The following is a 19,083-nucleotide window of genomic DNA, read 5'->3' as shown; positions in this document are numbered from 1 at the left end:
CTTTGGTGAATTGTGTGTGTGTGTGTGTGTGTGTCGGTGTGTGTGTGTGGTGTGTGTGTGTGTAGACGCCATGTAACTCCGAAAAAGTGTCAATAATCACAGCGCGGTTACTTAAAAAGTAACCAGAACATAAGTGAGGGCAGGAGCTTGAGGAATAAACAAGAACTGTGTCCAAATTCCTCTGGGCTGCGTAGACTGCGAACACCAAACCGAATGAGGATTTCCATAATTTGCGTCACCAGCTTGTCCCGCCCTTAACGCTGTCACCTAGCAACAGAGCTTCAGTTGGACACAACTAGAAACTTTTAATGTCCCTAAGTTTCTTTCACAGTTACTGCGCTATTTGGTTGAGTTGAAACCTAACAAGTCGCAGTGTACCGTCGACATTATCTCTTTGAAAAGCAGTTTTTCACTGAAGCGCAATGAATCCTGGGATATGTTGGCCCCGAGAAGGATCAACCTGTTGGAGCCTTTGTTGCTCAGGGATGGAAGGACACATTTGTCAGTCGCATCTGTAGCAGCCTTCGAAATGGGACAGCGTAGTCGCTGTGACGCAATCTTTCAAAGTCGCCGGCCCCTGAAATGGGTCAGAGTGGCGGTCCCACTTTGCTAACAGACTCAGTAAAGATTTAATTTCATAAACTCATACTTGATTAATTCATTTATTTTATTTGAGCTAATTTGCAGGCAGTAATTATTATTTTATTTCATTTATTCAAAATGTTACACACTAGAGGGGCTGAAACAATCATTTGTATTATTCATATCATCTTCATTTTTCAGATCAGTAGATTGATTCTTTGGTCAATGAAATGTCAGAAAGTAATTATTGTGCTGGAAAAAAACCTCCACGGTATCCTTTATTGATTTTTTACATATCGTTAATTCAAAGGCCAAGAAAAGCCGCAGGTTTCACAGTTGAGAGTTTGGAGCTCCAGTAGTATGCTAGAATTTGCCTTTTTTTTTTTTACAAAAGCAATAAAACAATCTCAGCTCTACTCATCCACACACACACACACACACACACACACACACACACACACAGCACTTTAGTTGAGTTTTTGTTTAGCTTGCTCGTTTTAATATCATTCACCTATAATAACCTTGGTGTGTTTTTGCCTGTCTGCTGTGTGTAGTGTGTGTGTGTGTGGATGTGCGTGAGTTGTGAAATGAGTCAGCAGGTGAGGAGCTGGTTCAGCTCTCTGCAGCAATTTCCTTGTAAATAGGAAGAGCTGCTATGTAAGCTCATTATCAGCAGCCGCTGTTTGTGTTCTCCTCTCGTCGAGTGTCTGTCTAAACCCGGGCTGGGTGATGACGACCCAGCTGGCGTGTCACAGTGTCTACAGTAACACACCATCACCATGGCCGATTACACAAGGGGGAGGGGGATTCACCATTATCAAGGTGGTGTGTTCATAACAGCCTGAAAGCTATGTAGACAAATAGAAAGCAACTGAAAAATAGCTATCTTCAATATTATCAAATTAAGCAATAGTTGGTAGTTAAAAATACTCATGAATGACACTTTGCAGAAAGGTATTTTTCTAGTCTCATTCAGACTGAAGTACTTGACCGTCACATTCCTTGTTTTGTGTTTTGCTGGATTATCCTCTTTAGATCTTCACCATTTAAGTGGCATGATATTCATTGAAGACATGGTAGAGTGGCATCCTGGTTTACTTTATCCTTTGTGGAAAACAGCACCCGTTTTTTTCTGTGTTAGAGAGCTCAAGCTTTGTGGAGTGGTGTGTAGCCCAGGCTTCATAAGCTGTGAAAAAGTTAAAAGAAAGAGTAAAAGTCCGCTATTACTTTGTATGAATGTGTGAGAGAGCGATAGCTGGCATTTATGGGGTTAACTGTGTCGGAGAGAGGAGAGAGACGTGCGTCATGACGTCACGGTGCAGCGGCGTTGCAGGTACGCAAAACTCTGTGTGGGAGAGGAGAGAACGCACCGTTCGGTTGCACGAGGAACGCTCTGATTGGAAAATATCTAGAAGTAGTTAAAAAACACCGCGAGCTGACTCAACAGTCCACGGTTGATGTTGCCCGCTCGGCGGTGAGTTTAATGTGTCTTTTGAATGTGGGGAGCGTCGAGTAGAGGTGTGTGTGCGTCAGTGCTAACTTGTCGCTAATTGCTAAATTGATACCTTGTGCGTTAGCCGCTAGTGTAGCGACCAAGGCGAATGAGCATTGAACTTGAGCTAACGCACGAGTTAGCTGCTAACAACGTGGGGTAATTCTAAATGTTAAGCTATTGTGTGCATTGTATGGAAGGAGAGAAAAAGGGGGATAACACCTTGTTTCATTATTTAATTCGGACAATTGATGCAAAAAAGGCTATTTTGAGTTATTTGAGTTTTTTATTTCATTCACTGGTAAAGTGAGACCTATGTGAATAATATATTTTTGTTAATTGATTTAAATTAATATATAGGTCATATTTATGTTATTATTTATTTTAACTGAGAAACAATGGCCTGTTGTAATTTACTGATATGTATGAATGTGGCCTGTTCTACAGGTCAGGTTTTTGTGAAGGATTTGAATTGGTGACGCTCGATGTCGAGGGGACATCAGCGACACCGGTAGTCGACGATAGATAGGAGACCAGCACTGGATAGCCACCAGGCGGCTTCCAGACATCCGCTGGAGATAACCAGATGGCGAGCCGGAACTAAGGAACAGAGTCAACTGAACTACCTCCCAAACCTGCGGTGTGGTAGGAAACACAAAGATCAAAGGGCCCCAACGATACAAACTGAGCTCATATCAAGGAAGAGAAGACCATAAAGACATTTCTTTCTATTTCTATTTTATTTTGCGCGCATTTTATTATTTTCCATGTTGAAAATTGTTGTTAACAATACAGTTTTGAAATCATATTTTGTGTGAGTGTGGTCAATGTTGATGTTCCATTCTGGGCTCCATGAGCGTTAACCTAGAATCCTGGTAACTGGTCCAACTGTGAATTGAAACCGAAACCCAAATATACCTGTAACCTCATAAGGCAAAGAGGGGTTACAGTAAGTGGCGAGCCAGCCAGGAGCCCAGTTAGGTGACATCAATATTGCTTTATTCAAACATGGATTTTATCCAGAGGTCAAGTGTTAAAATTCCCAACGCAGTCATCGTTGATGGAATAACTGAGTCAGTTCAGGTTGAAGAAGTGATTGATTTCCTTAAGAAGTATGGTGCCATTCAGCGCACTCTTTTGGTTGAGGATGAGTCTTCTGATCTACACAAAAACCTGATCGTCGAGTACGCTAGTGGCTCAGCTGTACAAGCTATGCAGTCACTTTTACCATACAGACACACACTAAAAAGTGATTCAAATGTTGTGTACAATGTTGAGGCTTTAAGTAGTGTTTACACTTCTAAGCTAGGTAGCAGTGCTACAAAAACTTACCTGACAGAGCTAAAAGAGCTAGCAAAGCTAAGCGGCAAAGACTACGAAGCAGTCTTAAGAGAGATGATGATGCATATCGGTAGTGATGTTGAAAGCATGCAATCTGCAAACGAGCCGTCGCCTCTAGTACTCGGTGAGTTTCCTGTAGAGTCCCCACAGCCCACCAGTCCTTTCTCAGGTCCCCCTCAGGATGACAGTGGTGAAAACAGTGCTATGTCAGCACCAGTTGTTGATCAAAGAAGAGTCCTATCCCTTTCTGCGAGTGACGTCAATCCACCAGAGGTTCAGAAAGTTGTGGTTGAACACATTGTGAGGAGGGGGGATGCAGGTTCTTCCTCTTCATTCCCAGTCCGACTTCGCTCATTTTCAGGGAAAATTCCCAGACCGAATAGTGAAGTGGACTATGATACTTGGCGTTCGCACATTGACCTTCTCTTGAATGATCCCAGTATGTCTCCTCTTCAAGTGTCTCGAAGGATCTTGGAGAGTTTGCTTTCACCTGCAGCAGATGTGGTAAGAGGCTTGTGCTCCAATTCATTGCCTTCAGCCTATTTGCAACTTCTAGATTCTGCTTTTGGTGCAGTTGAAGATGGAGAAGAGCTGTTTGCTCAATTCATGAGTACTCTCCAGGATCCAGGCGAGAAGCCATCAGCTTACCTGCAGCGGTTGCAGCTCACGCTCAACCAGGCTGTTAAGAGAGGGGGGGTCGTACCAGGGGAAGTAGGTAAACACCTCCTCAAACAGTTTTGTAGAGGATGCTGGGACACTGCTCTGCTCTCTAGTTTACAACTTGAGCAGAAGAAAAATCTTCCACCTCCGTTCTCAGAGCTTTTGCTAATGCTACGTACTGAGGAGGACAGACAGGCAGTAAAAGCTAGTCGCATGAGGAAGCATGTAGGTTCCACAAGGCAGAGAGTTCAGCTCCAGTCACAAAGTAGCTGTATTGTTGAGCCAACAGAGAACCCAGAGACCCAGCCCAGTGCTATTGACGATCTTAGGAAGCAGGTAGCTAGCCTCCAGAGTCAGCTAACCACCTTAATGGCTCAGAGGACGCCTGGGGGGTTTAGTGATAGAGGGGCTGCAGGAAAAACACAAAGCAGAGTGTCAACATCACACAGTACAAAACCAGACATGACGAAACAACCAAGAAAGAACTACACAAACAAACCCAGACCTTGGTATTGTTTTAGTTGTGGGGAGGATGGACACGTATCAACATTTTGCACCAATGACTCAAACCCGACTTTAGTGACTGAAAAGAGAAAAAAATTAGAGGAAAGACAGCACAGGTGGGAACAACAGAACCGCCCTGACTTACCTTTAAACTAGATTCAGTCTCTGTCGTGGGGCAGACAGGGGCTGAAGAGAAGCTACCACGTTCCTCAAAGAAATACAAGGTTCAAAAGTTTACCATTTCAGAACACTCTAAAAGAAACCACTCCTTTAAGCTTCCTTCTGGGTTGGTAGGTACCAGAAGTACAGCTGAAGTGACCATCAACGGTAAACAAGTTAACTGTCTACTTGATACAGGTTCACAGGTCACCACTATTCCTCATTCATTTTATGAACAGCACCTAGCCGAACAAGAAATCAAACCCTTGCACGATCTCCTAGAGGTAGAGGGAGCAAACGGACAATCCGTGCCCTACCAAGGTTACATTGAAATGACAGTTGTCTTTCCACAGGCGTTGCTTGGTGTTTCGATCGAGGTACCTACCCTTGCTTTGGTTGTGCCTGATATCAGGGCCACCTCACAGTCTCTTGTGCTTATAGGCACCAACACCATGGATGTCTTGTATGACACATTTTCAGAAGGTGATTCAACCAACTATCAGCCAGCCCATTACGGCTACCAAGCTGTGATCAAGGTCCTTGAACTCAGGCGCAGACAGGCTAGCAATAGCCATGGCATGGTGAAGCTACAAGAAAAGAAACCAGAGGTCGTTCCGGCTGGAAAGACCGTTGTCATCGAAGGTTTCACTGTAGCTAACGACTTCCAGAATGAGAAGACTGTTGTTGTTGAGCATTCATCTTCATCTACTTTGCCTGGCGGGTTAATAGTGAAGTCTTGCTTGGTTGACTTTCCCAACCAGCGACCCTTCAAGCTTCCAGTCATCGTTAGTAATGTATCTGAACATGATGTGATCATCCCTGCAGGGTGTAAACTTGCAGACATCGGTACTTACCAGAGCGTCTTGTCCCAACAGCAAGTGAATCAACCAGCCGATGCTGAGTCATCTCAGAAGTCAAACTTGCACTTCAACTTTGGGAATTCGCCTATCCCACCCGATTGGAAAGAGCGCATTGTCGAGAAACTTCATAACATGCCAGAAGTGTTTGCGCAACACGACTTGGATTTTGGGCGAACAGATAAAGTGGCACATCACATTAAGCTTTCGGATGAGACTCCTTTCAAGCAGCGGCCTCGGCCAATACATCCAGCTGATGTTGAAGCTGTTCGCAAGCATATCCAAGAGCTTTTACAAACTGGGGTAATTAGGGAATCTGAGTCACCTTTTTCGTCCCCAATCGTGGTTGTCAAGAAGAAGAACGGTACCGTCAGACTCTGCATTGACTACCGCAAGCTGAACCTGCAGACAATAAAGGATGCATACGCACTTCCCAAGCTTGAAGACACCTTCTCTGCACTTTCAGGTTCTCAGTGGTTTTCGGTCCTCGATTTGAAGTCTGGTTATTACCAGATTGAAGTCGAGGAGAAAGACAAATCCAAGACAGCATTCGTATGCCCGCTTGGGTTTTGGGAGTTCAATAGGATGCCTCAGGGTGTGACAAACGCACCAAGTACCTTTCAAAGGTTAATGGAGAAATGCATGGGCGATATGCATTTGCAGGAAGTCTTGGTTTTCCTAGACGATCTGATCATCTTCTCAAAGACCTTGGAGGAGCATGAAACCCGACTTATGAAAGTTCTTGGTCGTCTGAAGGAGTTTGGTCTAAAACTCTCACCTGAGAAGTGTTCTTTCTTTCAAACATCTGTCCGATATCTCGGACATGTCGTTTCCAGGAACGGGGTTGAAACTGACCCAGAGAAGGTTGCTTCTCTCAAAACCTGGCCAGTCCCCCGAAACCTGCGAGAATTGAGGTCATTCTTGGGTTTTGCAGGGTACTACAGGAGGTTTGTGAAGGGTTACTCTGACATCGTGAAGTCCTTGCACGGCCTGACCTCCGGGTACCCACCTCCACGTAAGAAATCCAACTTGAAACCATCAACCGATCAGACTTACCATGACCCAAAGGCACCCTTTGGCGGTCGTTGGACACCTGCTTGTCAGCAGGCATTTAAGCAGGTCATTGAAGCGCTTACCACCGCTCCGGTATTGGGCTTCGCCGATCCTCAAAAGCCGTATGTACTACATACCGATGCCAGCACCAGCGGCCTTGGTGCTGTTCTTTATCAAGAACAAGAAGGTCAGCTCCGGGTCATAGCTTATGCGAGCAGGGGGCTATCGCGGAGTGAGAGCCGGTACCCAGCCCATAAGCTGGAATTCTTGGCACTTAAGTGGTCAGTCGCTGAAAAATTCTGTGACTATCTTTATGGAAATCACTTCACTGTAGTTACTGACAATAACCCATTAACGTATATCTTGACCACTGCAAAACTCGACGCAACGAGTTATAGATGGCTTGCAACCTTGTCTACCTTTTCATTCAAGCTTGTGTACAGACCGGGAAAACAAAACTCAGATGCCGACGGACTGTCGCGCAGACCTCATGGCGAACTGTCAGACGATCCCAAGTCGCTGAAGGAGAGGGAACGGATTTGTCAGTTCGCGCGCGACCATCTCTCTGACCCGGACAGTATCGATGCTGTCGACCAAGCTGTTGTTCAAGCCATTTGTGAGAGGCAATTTGTCTACAGTGACAATCTTTATGTTCATGGTGGTGCTACTTTGGTCGAAACTCTTACCACCTCCACGAGAGCTGTACCTGACAGCTATGGGAAAGAGGACCAGCTTGGAGGATTGCCTTTCATCCCTCACTTAACTGAAGTTGAGTTAGCGAGCAAACAAAGGGCTGATCAGTGTTTGAAGCATGTTATTTACCAACTTGAGTGCGGGGAGAAGCCACCTCCCACGCTACGGAGCGAACTCCCAGAACTTCCACTCTTATTGAGAGAGCTACAGCGTCTTGAGCTCCTCAATAATGTGCTATACCGAAGACGGCAAGTCGGCGCCCAGACTTCTTATCAGCTGGTCTTGCCAGCTGAGCTCCGTGACATGGTCTTGGTGAGCTTACATGATCACATGGGACACATGGGTGCTGATCGTACCTTAGATCTTGCCAGAACAAGGTTCTTTTGGCCAAAGATGGCTTTAGATGTTGAAAAGAAGGTGAAAACATGTGGCAGATGTGTGCGCCGAAAGGCATTGCCAGAGAAAGCGGCACCGTTGGTCAATATCAACACCACGAGACCTCTTGAGTTACTTTGCATGGATTTCCTTTCTTTGGAACCCGACAGTAGTGGAACAAAAGACATCCTTGTCATCACAGATCACTTTACGAAGTTCGCGGTTGCCATACCAACGCCCAACCAAAAGGCCCGAACTGTGGCGAAGTGTCTGTGGGACAATTTCATTGTACATTACGGGTTCCCGGAAAGACTCCACAGTGATCAGGGACCTGATTTCGAGTCCCACATGATCAAGGAACTTTGCAGAGTAGCTAGAATACATAAGGTGAGGACAACTCCGTACCACCCTCGTGGGAACCCTGTTGAGCGGTTCAATCGCACCTTATTGAACATGCTAGGTACCCTGGGGAATCAAGAGAAGTCTCGGTGGCGTGAGTTTGTAAAACCGCTAGTTCACGCGTACAATTGTACGAGGAACGAGGTGACGGGGTTCACGCCATACGAGCTCATGTTCGGCCGCCAGCCTCGCTTACCAGTCGATCTCGCGTTTGGTTTGCCTGTGCAGGGTGGTCAGCACATGTCGCACTCTCAGTATGTTCAGACTCTTAAGTCTCGTCTTCAGGAAAGCTACAAAATGGCAACAGCAAATGCTGCAAAAACAGCAAGTCGAAACAAAACAAGATATGACAAGCGTGTAACGGCTTCGGACTTGGATATTGGAGACCGAGTTCTCATCAGAAATGTCCGCTTACGGGGAAAGCACAAAATTTCTGATAAATGGGAAGCAACTGTCCATGTTGTGGTAAGCAGAGCTGGAACACTCCCAGTGTACACAGTGAAGCCTGAGAACCGTGAAGGTCCTTTAAGGACATTACATAGGGACTTACTACTTCCGTGTGGCTACTTACCAACAGAGGACAGCCATCCTGTCCCACAGTCCGGCAAGCGTAGGCCGTCGACTCGTGCAAATCCTTCCCCAGATGAAACAATCCCCTCGGACGAGGAGGAAGATGAGATCATTCCTATCTACTGGTTCAGGGATCCTTCAAGTGTTCAGGTCCCAACTTTTCAGAACACAGCTCAGTTTAATCAAGGGACATCCCTTGAGCAAGATGCACAACGTCAGATACTTCCACTTGATCATCTTGTTGAGAGTACTCCAAGTGTTCAGCGTGTTGATTATTTACCTGAGATTGACAAACAACCTTTTAGGCTTGACTGTACTACAGACGCCTCTCTGGTACTTGACCAGGCTGATAGTCAGCCAAGTGACATTGTACATTCGATTACTGACATAGCCGCAACGGCTGAACCAATGGGTTTTACTGAAAATGACTGTACTGACACACAATGTGACACATCTCCAGACGTTCCATGTGACACTGGTGACAATCAGACAGTAGGTACATGTACATCTGATACACAAGAGCAAGAACAGGTTAGTTCTGGTCGACATTCAACTCGGACTAAGGGCCAACCTAACCGACTCACATACACAGAACTAGGTAGCCCATTGTTAGCTATGATGCAGTCATTTCTTCGTGACTTATCCACAGTTGTTGACACTGCTTTGGGTGAGAACTTTGTAGGCTCCTCTTCCTCAACTTCCCAGGTAGTAACTACGCAACCCTTGCCATGTCCCGGGACGGGCATGAGCTCAGGGGGGGAGAGTGTAGCCCAGGCTTCATAAGCTGTGAAAAAGTTAAAAGAAAGAGTAAAAGTCCGCTATTACTTTGTATGAATGTGTGAGAGAGCGATAGCTGGCATTTATGGGGTTAACTGTGTCGGAGAGAGGAGAGAGACGTGCGTCATGACGTCACGGTGCAGCGGCGTTGCAGGTACGCAAAACTCTGTGTGGGAGAGGAGAGAACGCACCGTTCGGTTGCACGAGGAACGCTCTGATTGGAAAATATCTAGAAGTAGTTAAAAAACACCGCGAGCTGACTCAACAGTCCACGGTTGATGTTGCCCGCTCGGCGGTGAGTTTAATGTGTCTTTTGAATGTGGGGAGCGTCGAGTAGAGGTGTGTGTGCGTCAGTGCTAACTTGTCGCTAATTGCTAAATTGATACCTTGTGCGTTAGCCGCTAGTGTAGCGACCAAGGCGAATGAGCATTGAACTTGAGCTAACGCACGAGTTAGCTGCTAACAACGTGGGGTAATTCTAAATGTTAAGCTATTGTGTGCATTGTATGGAAGGAGAGAAAAAGGGGGATAACACCTTGTTTCATTATTTAATTCGGACAATTGATGCAAAAAAGGCTATTTTGAGTTATTTGAGTTTTTTATTTCATTCACTGGTAAAGTGAGACCTATGTGAATAATATATTTTTGTTAATTGATTTAAATTAATATATAGGTCATATTTATGTTATTATTTATTTTAACTGAGAAACAATGGCCTGTTGTAATTTACTGATATGTATGAATGTGGCCTGTTCTACAGGTCAGGTTTTTGTGAAGGATTTGAATTGGTGACGCTCGATGTCGAGGGGACATCAGCGACACCGGTAGTCGACGATAGATAGGAGACCAGCACTGGATAGCCACCAGGCGGCTTCCAGACATCCGCTGGAGATAACCAGATGGCGAGCCGGAACTAAGGAACAGAGTCAACTGAACTACCTCCCAAACCTGCGGTGTGGTAGGAAACACAAAGATCAAAGGGCCCCAACGATACAAACTGAGCTCATATCAAGGAAGAGAAGACCATAAAGACATTTCTTTCTATTTCTATTTTATTTTGCGCGCATTTTATTATTTTCCATGTTGAAAATTGTTGTTAACAATACAGTTTTGAAATCATATTTTGTGTGAGTGTGGTCAATGTTGATGTTCCATTCTGGGCTCCATGAGCGTTAACCTAGAATCCTGGTAACTGGTCCAACTGTGAATTGAAACCGAAACCCAAATATACCTGTAACCTCATAAGGCAAAGAGGGGTTACAGGTGCTTCCAAGCAAGGGGAACTTTTCTCCAGCTCTTTTCTTAATGTCCTGAAAGAGATACAACCATGACTCGTCAGTGTTTGTCAAAGTTGACTTTGATCCAAAGTTTTACTGACGTTCCGTCTCAGACATGGCAGTATAGAGTCACAGCCATGTTGAATCACCTGACCTGAATGTTGCTGTGGAAGGGATTTAGCAGGTTGTGTTCAGAAACAGAACTGAGGCACGGTCAATCTCAAAATCTTTTACACTGTTTTGCTGCGGTTTCCGAAATGAACGACATGTTCGCTCAAACTGGTTTGCAACAGGCTTCGAGGTCCGTTTTCTCTCATTTGGGGTCATCAGCGACATACAGTATATATAAAGCCTGCCATAATAAAAAGGCAGTGACCCAATGGATGTAAAGCAGCTGGTCGTATCAGTTGAAGGTGGTAGAAGCATATATTTCCGAAGGCAAAACAGAGACTGTAACATCAAGAGTATTCTGAAGCATTGAAAACGTATTTAAACTTATATCATCTATCCTCTAAACTTGTTCCACAAGAACACAAGAAATGCTTTCTCAGCTGCTGCAGTTGTGACTCTTGCGTATCATTGAGTGTTCAGTGCACAGGTTATGAAAATTAAGTTTTTTTTACACTTTGTCCGGGCTGAACGCAGCCCTGGTGTTGGATGTAAGAGGTGAATTGCAGTTCCTTTAAATTGAATATTATTGATAACTCTACTGGGTTCAAACTTGTGACTATTACTGTAAACTATCAGGGATGGACAATGATATGGCACAACCCTATAGTCCGAACACACATTCAATAATCCTTGGTCCACACATTTATTTTTTCATCTACCTCATCTGTGTATATTTGAGTTCTCTTTCCAACCTCTTGAAGCCTCTGTACTTTCCTTTCCATCTCTCCACCTCGTTCTTCCCTCCTCTCTTCTCTTAGATAACTGCAGTCTGTTTAGTTTAATATATGCAAAGCCGTTTATGCCCCTGGAATATTTTAATTCTTTAAATACTTCACGCAGTGTACAAAAATACAGTGTGTTTTATCTAAGCCCTCTGTATTTTGATATTACACACAACAGCGAAACTGGTCTCTTGTGTGATTTGGAAACTGGTACAAAAGCAGAGAGGAAAAACATTTTGACAAATGTGGGTAATAGCAGAAAAAGAGAGGGATGGGCTCTGGTGAATTGTCTGTGAATGTGTGTGCATGTGTGTGTATGTGTCTGTGTGTGTTTGCACATGCATTTGTTTGAACATACATGCAAGCCTGTGCGTGTGTTTGTGTACATCACCTTTTCCGTCTAAGTGTGTGCCTACGTGACTTTTGTGTGTACGTGTGTGTGTGTGTGTGTGTGTGCGTGTGCGTGTGCATGTGATTGCGCGTGTGTCTGTGTGTGTGCGTAAACACTAAAATGTCCATGCTGAGCAGTGTGACCCAGTGAGAAGTGCTTACTCCAGCACTCTGCTCTGGGAGAGGCAGTGCTGGCTCCACAGTGGAGGCTGTGTTTCCAGTGATAAAAGCAACATTATCTCCAGGTCCACACACGACTCCACCAGCAACAGTGACACTCCACTGTTTCATGTAATATTCCCTGAGCTCTGAGCTCTGAGTCCCCTTACAAATCACCAGACACACTGTGACAGCGGACGCTATTCTGTAACTATTAAGTAAGAATCTGAACCATTTTCCTATAAATAAAATGAACTTTATTTATAGCCAGCTGTTATAACTGAGTAAACTGTGTCTGTGGTCCATTAAAGCTGTTGCACACGCTGGCCCACTGGGAGAGATGTTTCTGTGTAGCAGCGTTTCAGCTCAAATAGAAGATATGAGACAAAATACAGGAAGAAAAGGACAGAAATCAGTCCTGCATTGAGAGATATATGGAGCTATAATGGTCTTTGTTTGGTGATTTAGGTATTTACCACCAGGTTTCATCTCTGTCCACACAAAAACTACTGCACGGATTACCACAAAACTTGGTTGAAGGATGTGGGACGAGTCAGGGAAGAACCAATACAACTTTTGTGCAGATCAAGGGATAAATCCAGATCCCTAAAAATATCACTGATATTTGTGAGTGTGTGTAATTTGGTGCAGATCAAAATAGAATCTAGTGAATTTAAATGTGGTTTCATAATGGGAGTGTTGGACCTTGTCAGAGATATAAACACCACTGAGTGTCATACTAGTACAAATTCAATCCAGGTTAAGGAGAATAAAATTGTGAAGGTTTATCAATCACCAAAACATTGCTTGTGTCACTTTTCCAGGAAGGATTTTACCACTCTGGACACAATGACAATGATTTTATATTTTGTAAACAGGGTAAACATTAATTATACATTATAAAACAATCCATCAGAAACGTGTGGTTGTGTGTATTTGAATGGTCGGTGCAGTACCAGTGTGTAGGAAATGCACCTTTTATAAACGAGAATCGCTTCATTTAAGAGAAGACATCTCAGAGATGAAATGCTGCAAAGTGGACACTGAACCTGACAGACCCGAACTCAGCACCTTGAGGGCCGAGACTCAAATGAAGCCACAAAGTCGTCACAGCACTGTGTGACCTTCACAGGCGGGAAACAGGCCAGGACTCTAAATCATCTTTTTCCATTTGTCTTTGTCATCCAGGAGCCAAACTCTCCCCCAGGCACCCCTCCTCACTCCCCACACGGGAACGGTTTAGACCGGGCCCCCACCTTAAGGAAAGAGCTGCCGGGCTGCTCGAGCACAGGAGAGGCCCCCTCCACCCCGAATCCCCGCAGCCCCACCCCAGGCAAGGCCAAGGACCTTTCACAGGTAAGACAGATAGAGAGAGAGCAGTGTGGGGATTTACTGCTCTCTGCTGACCTGGAATATTTGTTTGCTTTTCCTTCATTCTGACATGTGTTTACTTTTAATGTGTTTAGTAAGACCCTTTCTTTAAGAAATTGTTTTTTCCACTTAACACTTTTAGGTAGTCTATGTCCCATTTCTGTTACACGTGATGCCATCACTGATATGTTTAAACTGGGATAATGAGAGAAGGCTTGACCGAACCATGTGATATGTTTTGCCAAATCTTTTGTTTGACTTCTCTACAGATGGATAAGTCCCAGTCTCCATTGTCTAAGTCTGGCACCCCGTCCCCTTCCCACCGTGAGGCCCTTACCCCAGGAACCCCTGGAGCTCCTGGTCCTAGCACCTCCTGCCTTCGTCTGGTCAGCAAAGCAGCCACCAGTGCAGACCCCCTCGGTGAGACTGCTAACAACGGCTAGATGACATTTTAAAACCCAAAGTAAAAGATGTCTTGATCCGCCCCCTGATCCAGATCCACACGTGCATTTAATGAGTTCGTCCCTGACCCATAACACATCCTCTCTCAGTTTCATTGTAACTGTCTTGAATTATCTGCATAATCTTCCTTACAAAAAGTGAGATTCCCCTGACTAACTTTGTGCTCTGGAGCAAGGCTCCTAACCGCTATCTGCTCCTCTGTAACCAGCTGTGAAAACCATTGTTGTACTGGACAGCCCCCTGGTTCGAATAATCAAATAAAGTTCACTGACAGAAAAGGTTATCCATTCTTCTCAGCCCCCCTGTGACTGTGCTCGTGTACTGTGTACTGCTCCCTCTCTTTCCTTCCATCCCTCAATCCCTCCTTCCTCTTTCCCTCCCTCCCTAGCTCTCCGCAGTCCCATGTCTTTGCCCTCCGGTTCATACCCAGCTCATTTTGGCGTGGTGTCCCACGCAGGACTGAACGGGGAGCTGGCCAGCCCAGGAGGTTTCGGCGGGGCTCTAACTCTGTCCCCACAAATCAGTGCGGCAGCCAGTGCCTACTCCCGAAGCCCCATGGTGAGTAAAGGCCAAACTACTCTTCCCTGTCAAGGTTTGATTTATGGTTCGGTATCAGGTCTCACCTTCTGACTGTCAAAGCATGGCCTCAGAGCTAGATTAATGTGTTCTGTGTTATCAGGTAGAGTTGTGCATTCATTTTACATCCAAACGTATCATGTTTACATCCTCTGATTCACTTTGATGAGGAGTGACAGTCAGAGAGAGAAGATTTGCAGTTAAATGGCAAATGTTAACTTGTGGAGCACGTTAGTGTCAGAACAGTCACATACTTTGCACAGTTTTCAGACCACAGATCTTTGTTATATTCTTACTCCATTGTTTTCAATCTACTTTGTTGTAGAATGAATTTCGTGCAACTTCCTTTTTTGTTAATTCTTTATCAAGCAAATTTGGGAGTCTGCGGATTATCGTTTGACAATGAATTAGCCTCTAAGAGGAAAGACCAATATTTTGAGGCTTCTGGTGGAGACAGTCTATATCTAAGTCTTCTGTCACCATTTACAGCCTAACTAGTCTCTTTTATCACATGTGTCGAACATTCTCCACACAAAACATAAACAGCGATACATTTTGTAGGTGCGGGTCCAGGCGTCAGTTTGGCTAATTTCAATTTACAGCTAGCTTCATGTTCAATTCAATTTTATTTTTATAGCACCGAATCATAACATAGATAATCTCAAGGCACTTTATATAGTAAGTTTGAGACATACAAATTATGGCGAAAGCCAACAGTTCCCACAGAGAGCAAACACTTTGGCGACTGTGAAAAGAAAAAAGTCCCTCAATCACTGGAAGAAACCTCAGGAGGGGCCAGACTCGATGTGGGCGGCCATCTGCCTGGACTGGTTGAGCTGAGCAGAATGCAGATACATAAAAAAAAACTCAAGCCGATGCATTTCAGTCAATATGTTCAACCTCTTCTTCTCTTCACACCCACTGTGTAGCTACTCAAATATTATTGGTCAAACTAGAAACGAAAATCTTGTCTCTCGCCTACAGATTCTTCATATTCACATCCAGCATCTGTTTATAGAGATTATTGTCGAGCACCTAATTGCGTAACTCTTTTGTTCCCACCAGGTGGCGTATGAGTCTCGATCTCACCTCAGAGCACCAGGGCTGTCCTCTTCTCTGCCTGGCTCCTCTGGAGGAAAGCCGTGAGTTTTAACCTCACACACACATATACGCACATAGTTTCATTGTAGCATGTACAACATGAATTGAGATTCACTGTCGGGTTAAATGTAAATTAAACAGTCAAGTGGCAGTTGAACAGTTTTCTTTTCTGTTAATAGTGATTTAAGGGATAGTTCATTAAAAAAAATTACTTGTAATTAATTGTCAAAAGCCCGAAGTAGCGATGCTAGCAGACGTAGCGTTGTGAACGAGCATCCTGAATGTGCCCTTGGGCGAGGGTGTGTGTGGTTTTGCAGCAGTGAGTGGATAATGAGTGAATTAAAATTTTTCGGGAAACTATACCTTTAAGATTGAAATGTGCGATAATTGAGCTTAATAATAATCAATCCCACATGGTTGGGAATCCACATGAGATACTGGAGATGTTGTCCAGAGCTCGTTCTCCAACACAACATGCACATGTTCTGCGACCTTTGCCGACTGAAGGTTATTGTTGTTTTCGTCATTTGTTGTGGAGCAGCAAATCACTTATGCAGGGCTAATTTGAAATCATAAACCAGCCTCGCCTTCCAACTGCTTCAGTATCGATCGGTCATTAGCATGCCACGCTGACTCTGCCCTGTAAAACAATCTGCCATTTTGTATTCCTGCCCACGGCCACTGTGGGACAAGTTATTGCCAGAATTGAGGCAAATGTTACTGGAGTGTTGAGGCCATTGTGGTGGTGTCATACTTCACAACTTGCAAATTTGAAGTGTGTGGCTCTTGACTTATGTGTAGGTCTTCTAGTTGCACTCACACATTTATTGATTGATACCTTGTCCTATCTGTCTTTAGCCCATTTCTCCTGCACATCAATCTCCTTCCCAGTACCTACCCGTCCAAATTCAGGTTATTTTGAGCTCTATAGATCTGAAGTATTGATTTATTTTTTTTGGTTCCCTTTCCCCCCCTCCTCACTCCAGCGCCTACTCGTTCCATGTGAGCGCAGACGGCCAGATGCAGCCGGTGCCCTTTCCCCCCGACGCCTTGCTGGGCCCGGGAATCCCTCGCCACGCACGTCAGATCCACACCCTGAACCACGGGGAGGTGGTGTGCGCCGTCACCATCAGCACCTCCACACGACACGTCTACACTGGAGGGAAGGGCTGCGTCAAGGTGTGGGACATCAGCCAGCCGGGCAGCAAGAGCCCCATGGCCCAGCTGGACTGTCTGGTGAGACACGGGGGAGGAGGGGGAGGAGGGAAAACAGAGACATACTTAAGTGTTTGAAATAAAGATGGACACACTGATTTACACATGAGCCAGACAAACTTGTATGTACACTATATTCCGTAAACTTATTTAGTTTTATTGACTGCGTTGTCTCTCCTCCTTAATTCTGATAACTGTCATCATCAAAATGTCCAATTTCATTTCCACCACGCCCTCAATTATATCGTCATCTGTCCCATGAGGCCTCACACACTCACTAAATGCTGTTACAGCAGCCATAATCTAATTGGCTCTCTTATCTGGTCCAATCAGAACAGGGACAACTACATCCGCTCCTGTAAAATCCTCCCCGACGGGCGAACCCTGATCGTCGGCGGGGAGGCCAGCACGCTGTCCATCTGGGATTTGGCCACGCCCACCCCCCGCATCAAGGCGGAGCTGACGTCGTCCGCCCCCGCCTGCTACGCCCTGGCCATCTCCCCCGACAACAAGGTCTGCTTCTCCTGCTGCAGCGACGGCAACATCGTCGTCTGGGACCTTCACAACCAGACGCTGGTCAGGTAAGAGAGGAGAGAGAGCGAGAGAGGACACTGGAAGGAGGAAAAGAACATGAAAAATATTGGTGTCTAAACAACACAAATAGATTGTTGTCAGGAGAGACCACAGAGGGGGAGAGGAGGCAGACTGCAGGATGTGGAAACACAACAGCAGAAGTAAATAGAGGAATGTCAATAAAATATGGAAGGAGGAGGGAGGGGGGGCAGTTTGGGGCCTCCTCAGGTAACTGCAGGGTCAGGTGAGAAGCTGGGGGGGACGGGGCTAGCTATAGGGGATATGGATGGGATGAAACAGTCAGAGTTTGGCAAGGAAAGACTAAAAGAAAGAAGGAGAACGGGAGGGAAGATTGTGTGAAGGAGAGAGAGTCAGATGTGGGTGGTGTGAGGGCAATAGGGGCCGAGGGGAGGGGAGGATTAAAATATATTTGGTCTGACATCTCCATGAGAAAAGAGAAAAAGAAACACCTAGGAAGTCTGTAGAGTGAGTGTGCACGCAGGTGTGTGCACACTCATCTCATCTCTGAACCTCCAGTGTGTGTGTGTGTGTGTGTCCCCTCCCTGCAGGCAGTTCCAGGGCCACACAGACGGAGCGAGCTGCATCGACATCTCCAACGACGGCACCAAGCTGTGGACGGGGGGGCTGGACAACACGGTGCGCTGCTGGGACCTCCGAGAGGGACGGCAGCTGCAGCAGCATGACTTCACCTCGCAGGTACATACACACACACACACACACACACACACGCACACGCACACGCACACACTCACACTCAGATAAAAATCAACATCTAACACGTAAATCTCTTGGACATAAACACATGTACACACACCTAATTTTTCTTCTTTTCAGGCGCAGTCACAGTACATCACTGGTTCATGGTCACATACACACACACACACACCCCCACAGACACACACACACACATACACCCACACAAACAAATCTTCCACAAGGTTCATCTCACAAATAAACTTACACTCACAAACACACACATCATGACCTCACCTTGCAAGTATTGACAACAGTACACACCAGCAGAAAGACATTTTCAAACACAACAGCATGATTTCACTTTATAGATTTAGACACACACACACACACACACACAAACACACACACACACACACACACACACACACACACACTGTCTCTCTCACCCCTTACTGTCACAACAGAGCTATAGAGTTGACCACAGTTGTCAGATGAGTTTCGATCCACCGTGTAATGACTTTCTCTCTCGCTCACCGCCTCTCTTCATCCACCCCCTCTCCCTCTCTCCCTCCCTCTCTTGTTAATCTCTCCCACTATGTCTCTCCTCAATAATTCATCTTTACCTCTATTTTGCATTTCCATCTTCCCTCTTTCCAATCCTCACTCATCACCTCTATCCTTTTTCCTTGATGTCTTACATCCCCTCATTCCTTCACATGTCCTCCCTCTCTTCCATCCATTGATCTCTTTCTTTCATCGACCTTATCGTATTTCCTCCCTCATCTTTCCTCACATCCTCTCTCAAACCACCTGTGTTTTCATTTCTGCCCCTTTATGTTCTCTCCATACCTCCTCCTACTCTGCCATTTCTCTTTTTACTCTCTTCC

At 45.3% G+C, this 19,083-nt stretch overlaps 2 protein-coding genes across 3 annotated transcripts in view; both read left to right on the top strand.

Annotated features, from left to right (window-relative positions):
• tle2b (TLE family member 2, transcriptional corepressor b) overlaps window positions 1-19,083 on the top strand; it is a gene marked incomplete at its 5' end in the record, with an annotated part of 76,326 nt that overhangs the window by 51,409 nt on the left and 5,834 nt on the right. For both annotated transcript variants that reach the window (XM_053430053.1, XM_053430052.1), the window contains 7 exon segments: window positions 13,370-13,537; window positions 13,822-13,972; window positions 14,403-14,572; window positions 15,656-15,732; window positions 16,678-16,927; window positions 17,240-17,487; window positions 18,049-18,196. In XM_053430053.1, coding sequence (XP_053286028.1) covers window positions 13,370-13,537; window positions 13,822-13,972; window positions 14,403-14,572; window positions 15,656-15,732; window positions 16,678-16,927; window positions 17,240-17,487; window positions 18,049-18,196 — 1,212 coding nt within the window.
• LOC128447742 (paraneoplastic antigen Ma3 homolog) lies at window positions 1,757-4,764 on the top strand. The gene is made up of 2 exons (XM_053430054.1): window positions 1,757-2,056; window positions 2,522-4,764. The coding sequence occupies exon 2, from the start codon at window positions 3,083-3,085 to the stop codon at window positions 4,733-4,735; it is 1,653 nt and encodes a 550-aa protein (XP_053286029.1). The 5' UTR covers window positions 1,757-2,056; window positions 2,522-3,082; the 3' UTR covers window positions 4,736-4,764.

Source organism: Pleuronectes platessa, chromosome 9 (assembly GCF_947347685.1).
Source record: "Pleuronectes platessa chromosome 9, fPlePla1.1, whole genome shotgun sequence".
NCBI lineage: Eukaryota > Metazoa > Chordata > Actinopteri > Pleuronectiformes > Pleuronectidae > Pleuronectes > Pleuronectes platessa.
The sequence above is the reverse complement of the archived record's forward strand: the minus strand, read 5'-3'. Positions and strand labels throughout refer to the sequence as shown.